This window comes from Felis catus, chromosome B2, assembly GCF_018350175.1.
Source record: "Felis catus isolate Fca126 chromosome B2, F.catus_Fca126_mat1.0, whole genome shotgun sequence".
Taxonomy (NCBI): domain Eukaryota; kingdom Metazoa; phylum Chordata; class Mammalia; order Carnivora; family Felidae; genus Felis; species Felis catus.
The window spans coordinates 80,047,268-80,068,245 of NC_058372.1; the positions used below are offsets into that span (position 1 = coordinate 80,047,268).

The 20,978-nt window shown below is 44.4% G+C and overlaps 1 protein-coding gene and 1 long non-coding RNA gene across 14 annotated transcripts in view; one reads left to right on the plus strand and one right to left on the minus strand.

Moving 5' to 3' along the window:
• The window catches only part of ANKRD6 (ankyrin repeat domain 6), an 80,824-nt gene that overhangs the window by 42,578 nt on the left and 17,268 nt on the right, over window positions 1-20,978 (plus strand). For 5 of the 13 annotated variants that reach the window (XM_045057837.1, XM_045057841.1, XM_045057839.1 and 2 more), the window contains exons 1-8: window positions 427-525; window positions 2,379-2,716; window positions 6,677-6,775; window positions 9,107-9,205; window positions 13,331-13,429; window positions 15,063-15,161; window positions 17,077-17,175; window positions 18,391-18,468. In XM_045057837.1, the coding sequence (XP_044913772.1) occupies window positions 2,423-2,716; window positions 6,677-6,775; window positions 9,107-9,205; window positions 13,331-13,429; window positions 15,063-15,161; window positions 17,077-17,175; window positions 18,391-18,468 (867 nt within the window). In that variant the 5' untranslated portion in view covers window positions 427-525; window positions 2,379-2,422. Of the gene's footprint in view, window positions 1-426; window positions 526-2,378; window positions 2,717-6,676; window positions 6,776-8,358; window positions 8,524-9,106; window positions 9,206-13,330; window positions 13,430-15,062; window positions 15,162-15,226; window positions 16,492-17,076; window positions 17,176-18,390; window positions 18,469-20,978 lie in introns of those variants that run through there. The other 8 variants (XM_045057838.1, XM_023254179.2, XM_019830954.3 and 5 more) reach the window with 6 other exon arrangements.
• LOC123385463 lies at window positions 210-13,662 on the minus strand. Its single transcript, XR_006598012.1, has 4 exons — window positions 11,919-13,662; window positions 6,006-6,088; window positions 939-1,024; window positions 210-576 (listed from the first exon to the last, which is right to left on the minus strand). It is a non-coding gene; the product is annotated as an uncharacterized LOC123385463 (long non-coding RNA).

Genomic DNA, 20,978 nt, shown 5'->3' on the forward strand with positions numbered 1-20,978 from the left:
AAATTTTAATAATCACTAACCAGATTTTTCTGGGGCTGATTAGCTTGACCTTTTGCTGTTCTTTCATCTTTTGCCCCATCTGATTCATTGTGACCACTTCATCATCCCTGAGTGTTAGCACCAAGGAGAAAATAAGAGAAAACATGAAACTCTTCATTTTCCTATTTGTTTGATGAGTGTGGAGTAGAAATTATGCACCAAAGGAAATCTTCGCGTTTTCAGCATATTTTATTCATTTATTACAATGCCAATTACAAAGGTTAACAGAGACAAACTTGAATTCTGAGTAAATATATAAGGATCTCCTGCCGAACTGATGGGGAAGGGGGCTCCGACTGTGTAAAGCTTGCTCTAGGGCCACACCTGCCTCTAGGGAAGTGGTTTTGATATCCTGTTCTGAAATCAGTGTTTCCTTTGCATTAACAGCATGGCCGGACCCCCCTTCATCTTGCTGCCAATAAGGGCCATCTTTCTGTGGTCCAGATCTTGCTGAAGGCTGGCTGTGACCTTGATGTTCAGGATGATGTGAGTAGAAACCACATTCTATTGGGATGGGTTGTTTGGGAGCTTGTCTATCTGGAAATACACAGTATAGTATGTAAGCAGCTAGGCAGTGGGAGGGTAGAAGATGCTCTCCTAGCACTTTTTAGCTCCATCTTGGTCTCCATGGGGTCCCCACGGGGACCTTCTTCTTGAAGACCTATCCTGGGACCCATTCTCAGTAGCAAGCTATAGTTTGCAAGTTTGGGGCGGTTTTCCCATCATGGTTCATGTGCTATCTAGTATCATCTACGTCTAGAGCCTCAAAGGCATATTGTCTATGTCCTGTCTTGGTGTGAAGGAGCACACCACACACACACACACACACACACACACACACACACACACGAGTGAGTGTGGGCAAGGCCTGTGGGAAATGTGTCATTGACCAAGCTTACCGTTAGAGAAAAAGTGGGGCTTAAAAACTTGACTTTTTCCTCTTCTCACTTTGATTTCTCTTAGGATACGTTTAGTTTAAAAGGACCTGTTCAAATAAAAAATTAACATATCATGGAATCCAAGAAAAAGGAAGCATCCTGAAAGAGTTTCCTCTCATGTTATGCCTTTATTAAGACTCAGTCTCTGGGGCACCTGGGTGGCTCAGTCAGCTGAGAGTGTTCAACTCTTGATCTCAGCGTCATTAATTCAAGCCCCCATTGGGTTCTGCACTGGGCATGAAGCCGACTTAAAAAAAAAAAAAAAGACTTTGAGTTTCTTCATTCAGATTATGTAGACAAAGACTCCAATTGGCTCCTCTACAGTCAAGTATTCATTCCTGACTCAATCACCAGTGGTGGGGATGAGGTCATGTGGTGCACAGGGTTGCCTATTGGATCTTTGAGGAAGTAGATTCTCTAAGAAGAGGATATAAATAAGATGAAATCATTGTTTTATGTACAGGCAGAAGGCTGTCCAGTATCGTTCATAAATCTCTGGTTATATTTGGAATCGTTGGGCCATCAAAAATGTTACTTTCAAAAGATGCTGATTTAACTTTCAGCTGTTGATTTCTACCTTGGGTCATAATACATTTTCCCTACTCTGTAACCATGATAACATTCCTGATTCTATCATATCCTTAGATGACAGGAGTGAAAATACAAGGGGAGAGAAGAGATTCTAACCACAGAAAAGGCAGGGCATTGGGATGCTGGTGCAAACATGTTGGGATGCCTCTGGTCTTCTCTTTGCATAATTGAAGTCCTCACTGGCCATGGTGGCAAGGCTACCATGCCAGGTCCGCCAACTCCTGCCTCAGCTCTTGAGCTCCAAGAATCACTGTGTTCTCATGCAGCAAGAGCCATGCTAACTTCTTAGAACTGTGGGCGTTTATATCAGGCAAGGTAGGAAGTAAAATAGGAGTTTTCACAAGGTAGCTAAGGGGAGACATGTCAGCAAAAGGAAATTCACCTCTACTTTTGGATGGGAACAATGTGTTTCATTTATTGGAATAATGTATTTTCTTGCATCTTCTCCTTGCCCTAATCAATCTGTACATTGCTTGTCCCTGATAACTTAAATCAAGACAGACAAACAAAACAGAAGCACCAGAACAAAACAGTGTAAAAGCTGCTGGGAATGGAGAAGGTAGAATTCTGAAGTAATGTGTTCACCAGAATGTTGTTCACGTCTCTCTTCTACGTATTTACCATGCCTGTTGATCGGCTTTGAAACTTAATGCAAGAATCTGAAGAAGAAAACTATATGTGTTTTTTTAAAGAAGCTGGGATATTAATTATTGGAAATAATCAGTTCAGAAGTTACCTGTCTTGGATGATGGGTAGAAATAGAGAATGTTAATATTATGAAGAATTTACTTCTAACTTCATATTCTACAGATACGTTCCTTATGTCACGGTAAGGACTGAGAATTAGTTGAAGAATGACCTCCAGTGGCCTGGAGTGGGATTATTATGAATTTCAACCTGTGGAAACCAGTTCTTTAGAATATGCAACTCCAGGAGAAAATTCCCCTTGGCTTCCTGCCAATCCTGTCAACACACATTGGAGCTCTAATGCCATCTCTGATTGGTCAATGAGCAACCACACGGCCCCTACCTCAGAAATAGCCCAGGACCCTGTGGCCATGATAAAAGCCATGAAGGAAGAAAAAAATAAGAAAAACCAGAGAAGAAAGGCTAGGAAGAACCCTAGAAGATCAGAGAGAGAACAAGAGGTCAGCAATTTGCTTTGCACACCTACGCTGTCTCGGGCTTCCTTGCAACATGTCTGTCTGTGCCTCCTGGGAGGGATTCCTCCTGAAGAGGGACATGTTCCACCTTTGCATGACTCGGGTTTCTTCCATGAGCTTAGCTTTGAAATCTGCCTGCACTGTGCTCATTCTTTTTCACCATGTAGGAGAGAGAACTAAAAGCATTGTGAAACAAATATTGAGACCTCAGAGGTTCCAAACGCCTTAAGTTCCCAAAGTGAGAAACACTGAAGTCAGAAAAATTGAGAGCTGGCAGTTCACGCACTTTGCAAACAGGTCAGCATGTTCCAAATCAAAATGCCAAACTGCAAGGTTGCTGGCTCTCCGAGTTTCCCACTGCAGTGTTTTTCCTTCTGCTTCTTTGTAGTTAATCATTTGGCAAATACTTCTTGGGCACCTGTAGTGGCCAGGGCACTGTGCTAAAGCACTTAGCTAGATGATGCCATAAAGAGGCAGCTCCAACCCCACAGAGGGACCTGATCTTTTTTAAGGCCTGCACTGGGGCTAATTGACTTCATAGGGTGGAACGAGCTTGGAGTAGGTGCAAAGAGCCTTGACAGGTTGAATTCTGGTTTGACCATGCTACCCCGAATTAGCGGGTTATCCTAGGCTAGGCGCTGAACTGCCCTGAGCCTTAGTTTTTCGTTTTTTGTTTTTATCAATAAAATGATGCCACTTGGAGTACAGTAGAGAGTCAACAAATATGCATTGAACAAGTAACTGCTGACAAGAGTTTCATATTTTTTCTAGCATCTTTTTTCAAAGTTTCAGAATTTCAGGGTTTATTTATATCATAGAAATAAGGATTATGTCAAAGATGCTGCTTGGGTCTCTTAATAAGTATGTATTGAGGACACATTTTATTGTCTTCTGGGTCCTATTTCACAGAGGAAATGTTCCCACAGTAAATTTTAGAGGAGGAAGGTGATTTCCAGGAAATTGGCCCTATTTCAATTGAGGGTCTCAGGTGCTTTATTGTATTGTGTTCTGGGAAGAGTAGCCTGAGATAGATAGCCCAAGGTGTCCCTTTGCTTATGTATTTCATGTCTCTCTGAGTTTAACTCTCATCTTGGTAACTTTAGGGTAGCTGGGTTTTTAGGCCAGAGAAAGTGTCTTACTCAGTCCTCCAGAATTGTCCCGTGTAGTGTTCCCAAAGCTAATGTTAGAGCTAAAGGGCAGCCACTTATGGTGGAAAGGCTGATGTTGGTGCCTTCCCAGCAGTGTTTATCCAACTCATGAGGCCAGGACCCAGGCTGAGTGAGGTCTCAGAGGGGAGTAAAGACGGAGGGGAAGCTATGGCCTGGAGGTCACTACAGGAGACACCGGTGCCAGTGGCTTAGGACAATTTGTGTTCTCACTGCAACCTCACAGAAGTCGTTAGATCTCCTTGAGTCTCGATAATCCACCTGGGAATTTCAAAAGGCTAAACTGAAAGTTAGATTTAGCTTCTTTCACTGAGTTAGAGTTTCGCAAAGGAAAGTCCTCTCCACAGGGAAGCAAAAACAGTAGATTCATGCTGAGAGCAAGTAATAAATAATGGTGATGTTCTGGCTCCAAAGCTGCCTCAACTCGTGATTTAGTGGCAGCTTGTGAAACACAATAAACCATTGACCTGTAGCAAGGCTTAGGTTAGAATGTGCCTTAACCAGCAGAGGCCCTTTGTGCCATGACTCGCATGGAAGAGTGGCCAACACGACCCATGAGTTTGAGGCTTTGTGCATGACAGGGACAGAACCTATTATGCAAAAATGTTGGTGGAGTGCTGAGTAGAGTGCCAGCAGTCTGTGGGAATATGAAAAGGGCTTGTCGGTGTTTACTCTGGAGGAGTGAGCTGTGGTCTCCTCTTTCTTGCCAAGAACAGAGCACCATCTTTCTCATCAGGTCATAAACTGCACTTGAGGTCCATTTTGGGAAAACTTGTCACCATTCTGATGGGGAAATGCCAGTCTTGGAAATTCTTATAAAGTTAAGACTTGGGCAGTTTCTCATAGTATTACTTGTTTGGACATTAAGTGTACATCATCTGGAAACACTCCTGAAGATGTTTGAGACGGACATTAATGGCTTTACACACCTCCTGCAGCCACTGATCCAGTGGCCACATTCTCTTGTGACTAAAAGGCATGCAGAAAGGGTTCTTGAGTGAGGGGTCTGGGAAGATGCATGAGAAGAAAGCCATGTCCAAACCTAATTTATACTGGGAATAAGGATTTAGGATGCCAAGGGGAGGGTTCATGATAGAAATGCTGTGGACAGTGGATAAATCATAATAATGGAGCTGGATGTCCTGACCCATCACTGTGTAAATCCCTTAAATTCTACAATTGAACAGTGAGAAAAGATTATAAGATGTGGACAATCCCATTATTAATATATATTGTTACAGCTTAGACTTTTAATAAATAGCAGTGTTTGCTGTTGCTAAAATTATATGTGTTAAATATAAAAAGTTGGAAAGTATTAAAAATTATGAGGAAGAAAATAAAAATCATTTCCCCTCATGGATTTTTAAACGGAGGGTTTTTTTTTTAATTTTAAGAAAGTGAATTTGAGTTTTAAATAGCATCAAGTGCTTTTTTATTGTGATAAAATGCATGTAACATAAAATTTACCATTTTAACCATTTTTTACTGTACACTCAGTGGCATTGAGTGCATTCACGTTGTTGTACAACCATTACCACCATCCATCTCCAGAATTTATTCTTGGATTAAGTGCTTTTAATGTGCACTGTTGTTGGTTATAGATTCCAGGGTGTTCGGTAAGTAGACTCAGCATTTCATTAAGGCTATTTATAGGTAGCAGTGCGTCCCTCTTTTCAAAATCCCCATGTTTTCTGTCTTATAATAGTCTCTCTTTCCTCTCTTGGGCTCAGGACAAGGGATGCCACAGGAGGTGTCTTTGCCCCTCTGGTGCTCCACCAGAACATTTTATGTATGCAAAACTCTTACCAACCAAATCCTAGAACCCAAGAAGGGAAGGGAGAGACCTTGGAGGTCATCCACCCCTCAACCCAAGGCGCAGCAAGGTGGCCAGTGTTTCCCAAGGCTGTGTAAGACTCACATCTCCTGAACCCCTTGCCCCGTACCCCTTCCTTCCTATGAGAAGTTTTCCACACTGTTCACCTTTCTCCCCATTTCAGTTTGGACCCCAGGCTAGACTTGATTTGTCTCAACTGGACTTCCTGCGTACATGTCAGAGATGAGATTGCTCTTAGAGACTTTAGAACTCTCTCTTATCTTGACCATCTTACCTCCTCTCTAATGCAGTTGGGGCAAGAGTCAAGTTCCCTTTGGTGCCCTGATGGAGAAAGAGAAGGTCGGCAGTCCCAGGCATCTGATTATAGAAAAAGGGGTCCAATACATCATAAGTCAGTGAGGATGCTGTCATGAAATATCAGAAGAGGCTTCATAGACTTACACAATGACTTACACAGCTTGTAAACCTGGAGTCCTCAGATGACACAGCATAAACCCCTCCATTGCTCTCGGCCCATAAAGTCAATAAAAAAAAAATACGTACCCATCATCAAATCATGAGTGTTGCTAACTGGCATGGCTGGATAGTCATTCCTCCGAGAGAAAGTGGGGAGTAGAGAACTCAATGGGGAGTAAAGATTGCTGGTTTAATTGTATCACACACACAGTCTAGCTTTTCACAGATGTGACAGTCATATTCCCTCTGAACACTGCCTTTCCTTGGGGTGGCGGGTGAGTGCCTGACCCTCATTCCAAGGTCAGCTCTGGAGCTGTTTTGTGGTTGGTTTGAGATTCCCACTAAGTTTGTGAACAAAAATGCTCCACCTGGCAGGGTGACCAGTCTGTTGCAATCGAGGATGGAGATGTCCTTGTGTCAGAGTAGTGAGTGGTGCAGTGGGGGGTTGGGAGAGCTGACTGCTGTTCCTGCCTACGTGTCACTCTGCAGGGGGATCAGACCGCCTTGCACCGGGCCACAGTGGTGGGGAACACGGAAGTCATCGCGGCGCTCATCCAGGAGGGCTGTGCTCTGGACCGCCAAGACAAGGTGACATGGGGCATATCAGCCTGAGGACCCTGCTTGGGGAACTTGTGACGACTCAATATGTTATCATTGCTGAGTCCTATTTATCGTGAGTTAACATGGTAAATTCAGCCTTTCTTTTGCAAGAGTATCCAATATCCCAATAAATATTAATTTTTTTGATCCCTTACCCTGTTCTGTGGCAGCAGTGGGCAACCACATATGTATAAATGGTAAAGAAAAAAGTCTAGAAATAATGATCTGTGGAGGCTTGGGTGGGGAAAGGGATGTGCCCCGGACTCTATTTCCAATTTTTTTTTTTGAAGGAAAGTGAGCAAGTTAATTTATTTAAACAATATTGGAAGAAAAACAATAAGCAAAATCAATTCTTTAACAAATCCCAATGACATATTGATTTGTTGCTTTTATTTATTTATTTTTGAGAGACAGAGAAAGACAGAACACATGTGAGGGAGAAGAAGAGAGAGGAGGAGACACAAAATCCGAAGCAGGCTCCAGGCTCTGAGCTGTCAGCACAGAGCCCGCTGCGGGGCTTGAACTCATGAACCGTGAGATATGACCTCAGCCAAAGTCTGACGCTTTACCTACTGAGCCATCCAGGTGCTCCTGATTTGTTGCTTTTAAATTGTTAAACAGCCTTGGGGTGCCTGGGTGGCTCAGTCGGTTAAGCAACTGACTTCGGCTCAGGTCATATCTCATGGTTCGTGAGTTCAAGCCCCGCAGCGGGCTCTGTGCTGACAGCTCAGAGCCTGGAGCCTGCTTTGGATTCTGTGTCTCCTCTTCTCTCTGCCCCTCTCTCACTTGTGCTCTGTCTTTTCTGTCTCTCAAAAATAAATAAATGTAATAAAAAAATAAATTGTTAAACACTCTTAAAACATGGAACTTCACAATTAGGTGCAGTTCAGCCTCTGCTTACTTTTTTAGACAACTTTCTATTACATGTAATATATATACAGAAAAATGTGCACGTTATACGTGTAAAGTTCCATGAGTGTTCACTAACAGAGCACATCTATGTGAGCCCCCAGATCAAGAAGCAGATCACATCAGCACACTGGAGGCCCCCTCAACAGTGCCCCCATCCAGTCACTTTTACTTTTGCTTCCTGCGTTGTGCAGTCAGTCCCACTAGCCAGGCCGCACATCGCCACTGACCTTCCCAGCACCATTTCACTCTGTAGGGTCACTCCCCGACTATGGCCTTTGAGACCCTAGACTTCCACTTGTGGGTTGTCCACACCATTCAGCCTGTCTCATGGTATGGATGAAATAAAGTCAGAGCCAGTGCCTGGACATGACTGGACAGTGCCCTGCTCTCTGACCTGGAACAGCACAGGTGGTCTCTCTACCTCTCCTCTCTGTGCTTCTCTCTCCCTGTAACCCCAACCCTCTCAGCCCCACCCCACACACTTCACTGCATTTAATATTTCTTTTTCTGTAGGAAGTTAACCGAATACAGCTGTGTTTGTTAATTGGTTGGTTTTTTTTTTTTTTAAGCCACATATTGAGGACACTTGTTTATATTATTTACAACTCACTGCTTTCTTGGTGCCTGCTTATTTATTTCGGTCCCTGAGACGTTGGATTAAGCTGGTCAGATTAAATTTGGGGAAAGAAAAAGAGAGGAGGAATCTGCCTCCCTGGTCCTTGGGCCCGGCAACTTACGGAGCTGGACTCTTCATTTGCCTGGACTTTGTAGGGTTCTCTCTGGGGCCAGGAGCAGAGCGGAGCAGACCCCAAGGAGTGATGGAGGTGGGAAGGAATGAACATCATGCCTGCCATCTTGATGTTGCTTTCTGTTAAATGTGACCTGTGGATGAGCCTTTTTCAGCCAGGGTTCCCAGGGAGATTTAAGCCCTAATGCCTGAAGGCATCCATTGTACATCATAAATCTAAAATGGTACTTGTTACGTACTATTTCTGGGAGAATGGAGAAACTAGCCACTGAAATCATTTTCTGGGCTCTGGTTCAGATGAGAAGCTTTTTTTCTTTTTAGTGTTTATTTCTGAGAGAGAGAAAGAGAGTGTGAGTGTGAGAGCGAGCATGAGCGGGGGGAGGGGCAGAAAGAGAGAGGGAGACACAGAATCTGAAGCAGGTTCCAGGCCCTGAGCTGTCAGCACAGAGTCCAGCGCGGGACTCGAACTCCTGAGCTGTGAGAGCATGACCTGAGCCGAAGCCGGAAGCTTAGCTGAGCCACCCAGGTGTCTCGACAAGCCTCTTTTGAAATCAAAAGGACCTGTGGTGTGGCCTAGGAATACGCTACAAGGTACTGATTATAATGAGATGACTTCAGTCTTGGGTAATGTGTTCTCTGTCTCTGTATGTGTTCCTCAGGATGGGAATACGGCCCTACACGAAGCGTCCTGGCACGGTTTTAGCCAGTCAGCCAAATTGCTCGTTAAAGCAGGAGCCAACGTGCTTGCCAAGAACAAGGTGAGGCCCAGCAGGTGCTAGAACTCCCCATTCACAGGTGAGGATGGCTATGGGCTTTTGTCCCTGTGGGAACCTCCTCTCTGAGCAGAGCAAGAGCTTAGGAGAGCATGTGGAACCTGGCAGGGGAAATGAAAGCTTGGAACTCCATAGTGAACATAATCTCCGTGGTGAGCAAGACAAACTGGAGTGGCTTTGACTTCCTTTGGCTCTCCTGGGACTCCCTGCTTTCCCATTGGTTTATTGGAGTGCGGTTAGGCAAGCAGGCCAGTAGCACCTGTTCTCCCTCATTTTCCTGTCTGCCCTCCCAGCACTGCTCAGGTCTTATCTCCCTCTTCATGTGCTCATTATTACTGAGTGCATCCCAGCATTATTTCAGAAGCCTCACAGCAGATTGGCCAGCTTGCCTCCCTCCTTCTGCATCCTGTTCCTCCCCTGCCCAGAAACCTTCCAGTAAAGCTCCTCAGCCTGGCACAGCCTCAGGCCTCCCTGGAGTGGCCTCAGTCTATGTCTGCAGCCTCTTCCCTGTGCTTTTCCTAGTATGTGCCTCCTGTGCTATCAGAGTGGGCTCACCCCTGCTCCCTGTGGGGTATCTCGCTCCTCATTCCTGCCTGTAGACCTCCAACTCAGGCTTCCAGGGCCGCGGCCGCACCCTCCCCAAGGGCGCATCAGGGTATTTCCTACAGGGCTCCCTTGGCACCACACACCACTCTGTGATGTCATCTACTCGTTAAATGTTTCTCATGGTTCCCTCATGGGACAGAAGCTTGAATAAAAGAAGCAAGCCATGCATCATAATATTTCCAATAATGCCTGGCAGACTGGTGGCTTCTTCATTTCTTCACCGTGGTACATTGTGTGGAATGTGAGTTGTAGGTGAATCCATGGTGTACGTTAGATCCTCGAACTCTGAGAAGTAGGTGGTTCCTAGTTAAAGGGTAGGGAAGCCTAAGCTGGGAGCTGGTAGTCTTATCTAAGACACCTGACTTGTTTGTGGCACAGTCAGGGCCATAAACTATCCTGAGTCTGTCTACTCCACCACACTGCCTCCTATCCTGTGTAGGGCCCCAAAAGTATTGTGGAAAGCCACAAGTTCTCTATGGACAAAACAGCAGAAGCAAAGGTAGGTGTTATCCCAGAAGAAGGACTTCCATGTTCTGTACCAGCCACAGCCTCTGAGGAAGCTTCTAGAAAAGTCCTCTGCCACCCCCAGCTTTATTGAGGTATAACAGACAAATAAAATTATAAGATATTTAAAATGTACAAAGTGATGGCTTCATATATGTATACATGTCTTAAGACACCCATCACCTCACGTTTACCCTTTAAAACTTTTTTTTTGATGAAAACATTGAAGTTCTAGTCTTTGTAAATTTCGGTTATACAATATAGTTTACCAACTGTCATCACCATGTTTTACATTAGATCCTTAGACCTTATTCATCGAAAAACTGGAAGTTTGTACTTACCAACCTCTCCCTATTTGCCCTACCCTCCACATCTAAGTGATACCATACAGTATTTATTTCTCTGTCTGGCTTGTTTCATTTAGCATACATAATGTGCTCCACGTTCATACGTGTCACAAATGATAGAGTTTCTCTCTTTTTTTAAGAGTGAATCATATTCTGTTACATAAGAAAGGTTCTTCTTAGATCAGCCCCTGTCTGGAAATAAGTACTTATTAGGATGGGAAAAATGCCTGCTACATAGATCTACCTAGGTCACGTTTTCGAAATGTCAGCTTCTAAGGTATAATCCATATACAATAAAGTTCATCTGTCTTAGGTATACGGTTGTATGAATTTTGGCAAAAGTATACAGTTGTGTAACCACCACCACAATCAAGATAATAGGATGTTTCCATCACCCCAAGGCTTCCTTTGTGCCCCTTGGTGGCCGTGTTCCCACCCACCACCCCCAGCTCCTGTTCTGTCTTTCCCAGAATGTCATACAAATGGAATTGTATAGTATGCAGCATTTTGTATCTGACTTCTTTAAGTCACTGCAAGTGACTTCCTTCAGTTAGCTTAATGTTTTTGAGATGCCTCCATGTTGTTACATGTGTGATTAATTAATTCCTTAAAAACATTTTTTTTAATGTTTATTTTTTGAGAGACAGAGTAAGAGTGGGGGAGGGGCAGAGAGCAAGGGAGACCTAGAACACAAAGCAGACTCCAGGCTCTGAGCTGTCAGCACAAAGCCTGACACAGGGCTTGAACTCATGAACCGCAAGATCATGACCTGACTGAAGTCAGACACTTAACTGAGCCACCCAGGTGCCCCTAATTCATTCCTTTTTATTGCTAAGTAATATTCCAGTGTGTGAACATACCATAATTTGTTTATGCTAACCCACGGTTTTTAATTTTCTTGATCCAAATGTTTTTCGGCATAATTAATATTTTCTTATTAGCAAAGCAGTTTGGTACATAGTTCTAGAACCATCAGCTTTCTTTTATTTCATTCGTTTATTCAATACAGTTAATAATCCCACGAAGCCAACACCTTTGAGACAAACTACTCCTTGTGCAGTAAGAAACACACAGCAAGCCAGGCACTGAGCCCTTCCACAGGGAATGGAGGGTTTAAAATGGGGGCAGATCCTTTGTTTTTGAGAGGGAAGCTAGCAGTGGCTCTCTACCTGGCTGTGCTTTAAAATCTCCTGGAAAACTTTCAACAAACGAAAAAGAGAGGGGAGAAAAAACAAACTCACCTGGTGACCAGGCCAAAGGTAACGGGCTGTCCCAGTTTCCCCTGAACTGAGGGGTTTCCTAGAATTTGGGACTTCATTAGTGCTAAAACCTGAGCTTCTCAGACCCACCCCCTAGGCCAAGTAAATCAGAGCCCCTGGAAGCATTGCAGCTGAGCACTGATAGTTTTAAAAGCTCCCGCAGGTGACTCTAAGGTGCAGCAGAAGGTTGATAACCACTGAGTTCACTAAACCCTCAGGTTTACAACCCCCAACTTCCTGGAGGGAGCAGTGAGGAAGAAAGATTCTACCAGGCTACTTAGAGCTAAGGAACCAGTGACGTACAGTTTTGTTGTGTGTGTGTTTTAATAAAACTCATTCCTCTTTTCAAGAGGTGAGGAACAGAACATCTGTGAGTGTGTCCAGACAGTGCTGTGTGATCCAGATCCTGGGTGAGGCAAAGCTGTAAACAGGCAATGAAATAGCTTTGAGCCCACACAGTTGCAGTCCTGACCCAGCTTTTTAGCTCAGCCGAACAATCACCGAGCTTATAGATTTAACCTCCGGTATGCTCCTAGGCCCTCTCTAACACTGAATCTCCTCTTGTGCTGCCTGCTTTTCTTGTTACTTTTCTTTATCAGCAGCTTTTGTGGGCACTGTTTGCATGGTTTTAAAAAGTTCTGTTCATGTCATGAATTCTTTCTGTAAGACTACTGTGGACATTATTCTGACCCTTGTCTGTCACTTTTACTTGGCATATTGAGGATAGAGTCCAAAAAGCTATTTGTATGGTAAGTGATGGATATAATCGTATTTCCTGCTATGTGGGTACCTCATCCGTAGTTCAAATTTTGATGTTTCAAGGAGAATACAAGAATGGATGATTTTCGAGAGGCTTACAAGTTGAATCTCAGTTACCTGCGCTTATAGGAAGTGGCCTGTTTTGCCTTTACTCCAGGGGTGTTTTGTAGCCGCAGCTATTATCTGTGTTGGCCAGGAAGGATGCAGTCCTCTTCAAAAGGAATGGAATGTGGTGCTGGGTGCACAGCATTTTACCATTAAGTAAATACTCTCCTAGGCACTCTGAATTCATCCTCACAGCCTCAGGACGTAGGGGTCACACTCCATTTAACAGGTAAGGAATTCAAGACTGAGAATAGTTAAGAGCCTTGACCGGTGACTTTCAACTCGTAAGTTGTAGAGCTGGGACTCGGAACCAAGGTTTTATGACAGATGTGCCTCTTGTGCCCATTTGGATTCCACATTAAATGTTCTTGCCACTGAAACACCTCTGCTGGGATCACCAATCAGGAAGCAGAGAATGTGAGCATTGACTATCTCCCTGTAAGCGTCACCCCTCTGCAAAGCCTGCCCGGCGCAGGTCTGCCGAGAAGCTTGTCGCTAACGTGTCCTCCCTTCTCTTGCCTCTCTCCAAGGCGGGGAACACGGCTCTGCACCTGGCCTGCCAGAACAGCCACTCCCAGAGCACACGAGTCCTCCTGCTGGGCGGGTCCCGAGCCGACCTCAAAAATAACGTGGGTGAACAACACCGGCTTCTCTTGTGCTCTCTTGTGTCACCTAGGAAAGTAACTCCGAAAGCATACTTGAGTGTTAACATCTGGAAAATGAAAATGTGAAAAGCATTTGGGGACTATCTATAAAGTATTTTTTTTTTTTTTTTTTTTTGCTATGTCCTAAGGGGTTCTTTAGGGTCGGAAGAGTCATCAAGACTCAAACACTGTTTTTCTCCCCCCTTCTTTTCCCTTCGCTCCTCAGCCTGGGTTTGTTTTAACATTTCTCACAGCGTGTGCTGGCAGATGAGCCTAGGAAACCTGCCCACATATTGTTGTACAGTTGATGCCATCCAGGGGAGGTCTGATGCTCCTTGGCCAGCATCTACAGATCGATGACCCAGGTGCCCTTGAGATGAGCCGATGGGTCAGTAGTTCTTCAAGAATGCTTGACTTTCAAGGTCACATGGGTGTGCCTCCTCCCTCTAAAGCAGCCGTTTTTCCTTTGTAAGTCCCATGCCTCAGGCTCTCAACTAGAGATTGAGGCTTCCCCCCCCCCCCCCCCCCCCACACACACAAAAAGCCTTAGTTGAGGTCTCCCTGAAGGCAGACTCTTCTACAGTGGGTCTCAGAATGCCCTGAACCTTGGCTTTGGGCTTGGCTCCTTTTTTTTTTCTCTTTAATTTTTGTTAAAAAAAATTTTTTTAACGTTTTATTTTTTGAGAGACTGAGACAAAGTGTGAGTAGGAGAGGGGCAGAGAGAGAGAGGGAGACACAGAATCCAAAGCAGGTTCCAGGCTCTGAGCGGTCAGCACAGAACCTGATGTGGGGCTCGAACCCATGAATGCGAGATCATGACCTGAGCCAAAGTCGGATGTTCAACTGACTGAACCACCCAGGCTTCCCACGTGTGCTCCTTCTTAATCCAGGGGAGAAGGTTATGCTGAGTGGTTGCCATCTCTAGACAAAGTTAGGATGAAAACCTCAAGAAAACACTGCAGAATGTCATGACTTTGTCTCCCGTTTTGTCTCTCTGGGAGCGGCTTAGCCTGTGACCACCAAGGAAGATCTTGATCCTGAGTTTTTCTGAATGTTCTGTTTTATGCCCAGTGATTGCTTCCTCATCAGCTCCCCAGACTACTCTGCCCCATATGAGATATTGGAGTCCTGCTAAAAGGGGGTGCAGCTCTAATTTTTTTAGAACACATGTGATCTTAAAATCTGACCGCTCTCCCTGCTGCCCTGTCCTTTGAGCCATGAGGAACCCGTGATGGAAAAGGGCTCATTTCCAAAGTGGTGCTGTTGGTCTTAATTCGGTATACTCTGGAGCCTTTGGGCTGCAGGAGAGGCTGTGGTCAGTGGATTCTTATCAAGTGCTGGGTAAGCAGAGCCTGCCTTCGCTCTTGTGACGGCCTTGTGGGGGGCAGGCACCCAGTGTATGAGACCTGAAAGAGTCTGCATGGCAGAATGCAGGTGGGGCTGCAGACAGCACGGAGCTGCGAGTCTTGGAGTAGCGTCTACGGTAAAGGGAATCATTTCAATTCAGGCTGATACCCTCTAAAGAACATATGCTAGTCTGCCAGTTTTTTTAATGATTTTTTTTTTTAACTTTTTGTAATTGCTCAGATTGTGCTCAGAGTTTGATTTCTGTCCGCAGGCAGGCGATACCTGTTTGCACGTTGCTGCACGCTATAATCACTTGTCCATCATTAAGCTCCTCCTCAGTGCTTTCTGTTCTGTCCATGAAAAGAACCAGGTCAGTGCATGTGTCCTCCCCATGGCCGCCAGGCCCCATTCTCACAAGGCTGACAGGTGTGTTAGCACAAATGGGGGCAGAGGTCTGGGCCCGGGCCCGTGCTGCCCTTTGCATGTGTGTTCCACTGAGTCCCCGTGGTCCTGATTTATCTGGCCTCCTAGAGGGAAGAGAGCCTGCTCTTATTCCAGTGCGTATCTCCACATTTGCATATGAAACATTTTCTGAAGATCTTGGGGCCGGTTTTGCTTTTAATGCTTTTTACAAGCATTTACAAGAAGACTGTGGCTTAGTAAATAAATAAGCAAGGGAATTAGAGTTCTGTTCCTTGCCCTGCCACTTTGATCGGATGAAGTCTCTGGTCTCTGTAAAACTGGGTATGTGGTCTGTATCTGTCCGTATAGTGGGGGGTGTGCAATAAAGCTGTGATTACTACAGTGTTCCATGGAAATGTGCATGATTTTCAGTATTTAGATTTTTTAAACGTCTTGGCATTTATTGATACCTAAATGATAAATTGTTTGACATTTCTGCCTTTGGGTACATATATTTGAGGTTTTAAAAATCATTATTCAGGTTAACCATGCCCCATAACAGTGGTTTCTGATCCTGGCTGCATATAAGAATCAACAGGGCAGTTATAAATACCATTCCTGAATTCTACCCGAGTTTAAATGACCAGAATCCAGGTAATGGGATTGTTAGAAAGTTCCTGACCTGAGTGTGCAGTCAGGATTGAGAACCACTGACACAGCTAAATACATCCTGTCATTCTGCAGCCCCCAACAGATTCTGGTCCATCAGATTACCTGTACCCAGCCCCCACTAACCAGTGGTTCTGCACCTTGGCAGGATGTTTCAGGCACCTGGGAGCTTTAAAAATCACCACGTCCAACCTACAATTCAGAACAATTAAATGCGTGCCAGGGGTGGGACCCCAGCATCAGTAGTTAGTAAAGCTCCTCCACTGATTCCAACGTGCAGCCAGGATTAGAAACCACTGCCCAGTACACACAACTAAGTGACTTGGCAACGAACTAAATGCTTCCCTGGCTACTTTCAGTGGGGGAGGGCCACAGGATAGTGGGGTTTTCATGCTGCCCAGGAAAACAAGTTATCTGGAGCTTTACTTGATCACCCAATGGGAGAGGATGGATTATTTAACATTTGTATTGGCCTGGTTTATTCATAGCCTTCTGCTTGGAGAAACACCAGCGTTTACATATGGAATTGGCCCATCAAGCTCCATTTGTCTATAGCCTCCTTTCACGGTTGATTGTCTGAACTTTTTCTGATATATAAAGAAAATATGAACTTCATTATAGGCTATTTGGTAAGAGGTTGAAAACAGCTGGTCTTAAGTGAACACTGATTTTTTTCAGTGACTCCACCCAAACGAAGAATACCCTGAGCCTGCAAAGTGATTCCTAGTGGGCCCTTCACATTCCAGCAGGTGGGAATGTGATCCCACCTGGGATCCTCCCCCCGTGTTTGTAGAAATAACTACTTCCACAGCTTTTGCTCATTCTAGCGCTCAGAAATCAAGGGGCCCTCTGGGCAGAAGGATATGGTACAGAGCTCTGTGATGGCTAGCCTGCTGGCCCCTGGCTATCTGTCCGTCTTCCTACCTTGGTGTAAAGCTTCAGGTCCCCATTCTCAACAACCCCAGATTGCCCCCCTGTCCTTCCCTGTGATTTCTAGTATCCTCAGTCAGAAAGGAATGCGATCTTTGTACATAGGTCATTTTAAAGCGATCTCTTTAAAGAGAACCACATAACCCTTGAGCAAAGGGTCCCCTATCAGTCTAAGGCCAATCCTAATTTGAAAAGCTACTTACCAGGCCATGGGATGAAAAGCCGAAAGGCTGTGAGCCATGATCAGATGGAGTTTAGCTGCCTTTCTTCTGATTTAATTTCAGGCCGGAGACACAGCACTTCATGTTGCTGCTGCCCTAAATCACAAGAAGGTGGTTAAAATCTTACTGGAAGCTGGAGCAGATGGAACCATTGTTAATAATGTAAGTTAAGCTGCAACAGTGTTTCTAGAAATCATTCCCACCCCTTTCCAGAATGGAGTGTGTTGTTACTTACCTCACCTCCTGCAGGGCACACAGCCTCCCTTAGCCTTACTTTATAAGAGATTAGAGGTCTGCTAATAGGAGGACCCCAGAGGCCGGCTTGAGGGAACCCTTGCTCATAGCAGCTCCATGAGTTGATGAGCCCTAAGCGTTCATCTCTAGACTCCTAGCTCAAGTGAGCATATCCTGGCAGGAAAAGGAAGGTCAGGGGTGTCTAAGTAAACTGACAAGTGGATGTTACTGAAAGTGAGTTTCTGCCCTGTAAACAGACAGGGTCCTCAGAAAAGTGGCCACATGATCATCAGATTAATCATCCTCAAAACTTGAACTCCCTTCTCCAAAATCACCTTATTCCTTCCTTCTTTTTCTTAATATCCCACCCCACCATTGTTCCCTCTCTCTCCTAGGTCCTATGGCAGGCACCAGCTCAGGCACCCTTTCTTCCTTAAGGCTGACCTGTGGTCTGAAGTAGCGCAGACTGACAGACTGAGAAAGGCTGGAGGTGGAACAGTTGTATGGAGAGTCCCCGCCTTCCTCCTCCTTTTCGACCTGTATTGGGTGGTACACCATTGTGCCTGTCCCCTGATGCCTTTCCCTTCTTTTGAATCCCACTGTTATCAACTCCCTACTTTTTGACTTCATCTCCCTAGAGCCTCCATTATGGCCATAGCTACCTAATTGTCTCTCACAGTCCAGGTCCTGAAACTGTGTGGCTGTGCCCCAGTCTGCCCTTCCAAGTGCCTTCTCCACTTCTCCAGGGAAAATTCATTGCTTGGCTGGACTTTATGATCCTTTGTGTTTCTTCAACTAAATCTTCCCCTTTGGCCCTGTCTGATGTTTACATTCTCTCCTCTCTCTTCCAGGAAGCATTCCTTGGTGGGCAGGTATTCCAGAGCTTTGCTTCCTAGAGCACTTACCGCTCACTGGGTCAGCACTTACCTTCTGTTGTTATTAATCGTTGGGCCCTCAGGTGTGATTTGGCCCCCTCGTCGAATGGAGGAGGCTCAAGAGTGAGGCCAGGTCTTCTATGCGATTGTATTTTGTTGGGCACGTGTAGGTGCTGGTGTGACTGAGCACAGAATTGCTGTCCCAGTTGGGCTAGGGTGCAGGGTTGGTCTCTCTTACTCACTTGTCCCCCACTTTGCCTTTCCTTAGGCAGGCCAGACTCCACTGGAGACTGCCCGCTACCACAATAATCCGGAAGTTGCTCTTCTCCTCACTAAAGCTCCCCAGGTAGGATTGACTACATTTTCCATTCTATTGATTATGTGGGGCTGCAAAGTTGTTGTGATTCTCTGGCCATCTACGAAAGCCAAATCAAACTAACTTAAATAGGAAACTGATGGGCTCACAACCAGGCAGTGGAAAAGGCAGGAATCCATTTGGGGCTTCTAAGATAACCAGAACAAGAGACTTCAAATTTAGTAGGCTTGTCTTCATACATGGGCATCATTTCTTCCCCGTGGCTGGATCACTGGCATTACCAGCTTTGTGGACCATAACTCCCCAGGTTCTCAGGGAAGAAGTTCTGGTCGCAGAAGAGGATCGTGATTGGCGAGCTTGGGGCAAATGGCCTGAACGAGCAGGACAGGCACTTTAGGAAGATAGCTGCGTCCATCTGACTGTATGGTTACAGGGGAGGAGCCTTTTCTAGAGAAAGGTGGGAGGAAGGGATCCCGGTCTGGGTGAACAAAAAAAAAAAAAAAAAAAAAAATTTTTTTTCATATGATTGGTTTAATTTTTTTTCAGCAGGAGAAAAAAGAATAAAGTTACAAGAGTCTTTTAATATTTTCACAATGTTTCACACGTCCATTAGAGGCAGTTAAGTATAAAATAGCTTTCTTTCCTTTTTTTTATTGAATAATGGTATTTTAGGCATTTAAGTTAAAAAATTGATATCATTTGAGCTGAGATTGAAATCCTCTAACAGATTTAGTAATTTATAAGCTATTCATCATTTTAGTGCCCTGAAATAACTGTTTTTGTTCATATTCCCTTTCAGACGCATGATTTTTACAATTGTGCCTACCCTTTTGTATGCTGCCCTTTATCTTAACTATAATAGAAAAACGTTCTGTAGTTCTCAAAATTACTCATCATAATGGAAGCCAGTATGCTTTTTTTTGTTGTTGTTGCTGTCCAATATTTTGTTAACCTAAATGTCCAACATTAAGGAAATGGTTTGTTTCCCCATCGGAGCTGCTCTGTATTACATTACAGTGAAAACTGATTTGTTTTCTACCTTATTCTGACTAATGTTGTGAGAAGATAAAGTCTCGGAGAGCCGGAGGAAGATTCCAGATACCAGCCTGCTGCATCAGAGCCTGATCCCAGTCAACCGAAGGGTCTGAATGGCCTTCGGGTCATTTAAATTTTAAAAACCTACCTGATATAACGAGCAGTTTGTGGAAGTAGTTAAGATTTTTGTCTTTGGAAAACTGGTCACCCTGTTCCCTGTGGAGTTAGTGCTTCTCAGTAGCATCTGGACATCCTTGGAGCCTCTGACAGGCATGAGTCAGGTGGTCCTTTGGAAAAAGTTTCCACCTCTTTCCAACTATTTGCGAACAAATCATTACTGGAATCACATCCATGAATCCTGATAGCAAAAGGCTGGTCTCTTACAGATCAAAAAGTACAGGATGCTATAATAAATGTCAGAATTTATCTCTGTTATCTGGCATTTCAGTATTGGCAGTTTGGACAGCCAGCTGTGTCCTCAGCCATGTGAAGATCATCAAATTTTGTGGGGTGTAGTATCCCCCAAGGTACAGACTTACAGGCCTTTGATCCCCCTGTCCTTTGTCTCCAGAACTCAAGGATCTGTGTTCTTAGGGGAGAGGCTTTCCCATGGACCATTTTCCTATGTGGTTCTCCTTTACTGTTTCCATTTTAAAAAATGACTTCAGTTTTTCCATGCCCATTTGAATAGCAAATAGGATGACATCTTATGGAAGTATTTTACACGATTGTATAGGCTAAACCCTGTCCTCAGTATGAACAAGGAACTCTGGAATATGCATAAAATTGTATACGTGTTGTTCTTTTGTTCTCAAGTTACAGAACTAGCTTTCCTCTTTGTGTGAAACAGGAAATTCCTTTGCCTTGGCACCTTAGTGGACCGTGGATTTCAATGGCTCACAGCAGTACTAAGATCTTTCTAAAGATCCATATTCCCCGATTTCGGTGAACTAGGAAAGATTGATGACGTTCCATTGGTAGATGATATGGTCCGCTGAGAAAGGCTGTACGCCATGCAAAGTTATTTGCACTGGCTAATAACCTGGTCTGTGGAGGGAATTATTCTGATGATTTGGGTGACCTCTGAGTATCCCTTCTCATTTTAGATTGATATGTTCACAAATGCTTTTGAAAGTGAATTTTGGATTGATGCTGGGGCTGTATCCTGTTCTAAGAGCCCATAAACCGAATGAGCAGTGGGCATTAGTCACTTCTTCTCATCAGACTTGACTTCCTAGTGAGTCTGAATTTAGTTTCAGAAATGGTTCTCAGACCTTTTGATCTGGGGACATCTAATGTTCTAGAGGCCCATCAAGAGCTGTGTGTGAATTATATCTATTAATAGTGTCCATGTTTGAAATTTGAGAAATGTTAAAGATGGTAAGTTCATTTTGTAACAAATAGCATTGTCTTTATGAGCAATAACTATTTTTCGAAACCAAAGTTACGGGAGAAGAGTAGGTAGCATTATGTTACATTGTTGCAAATCTCCTTACGGTCTTAGT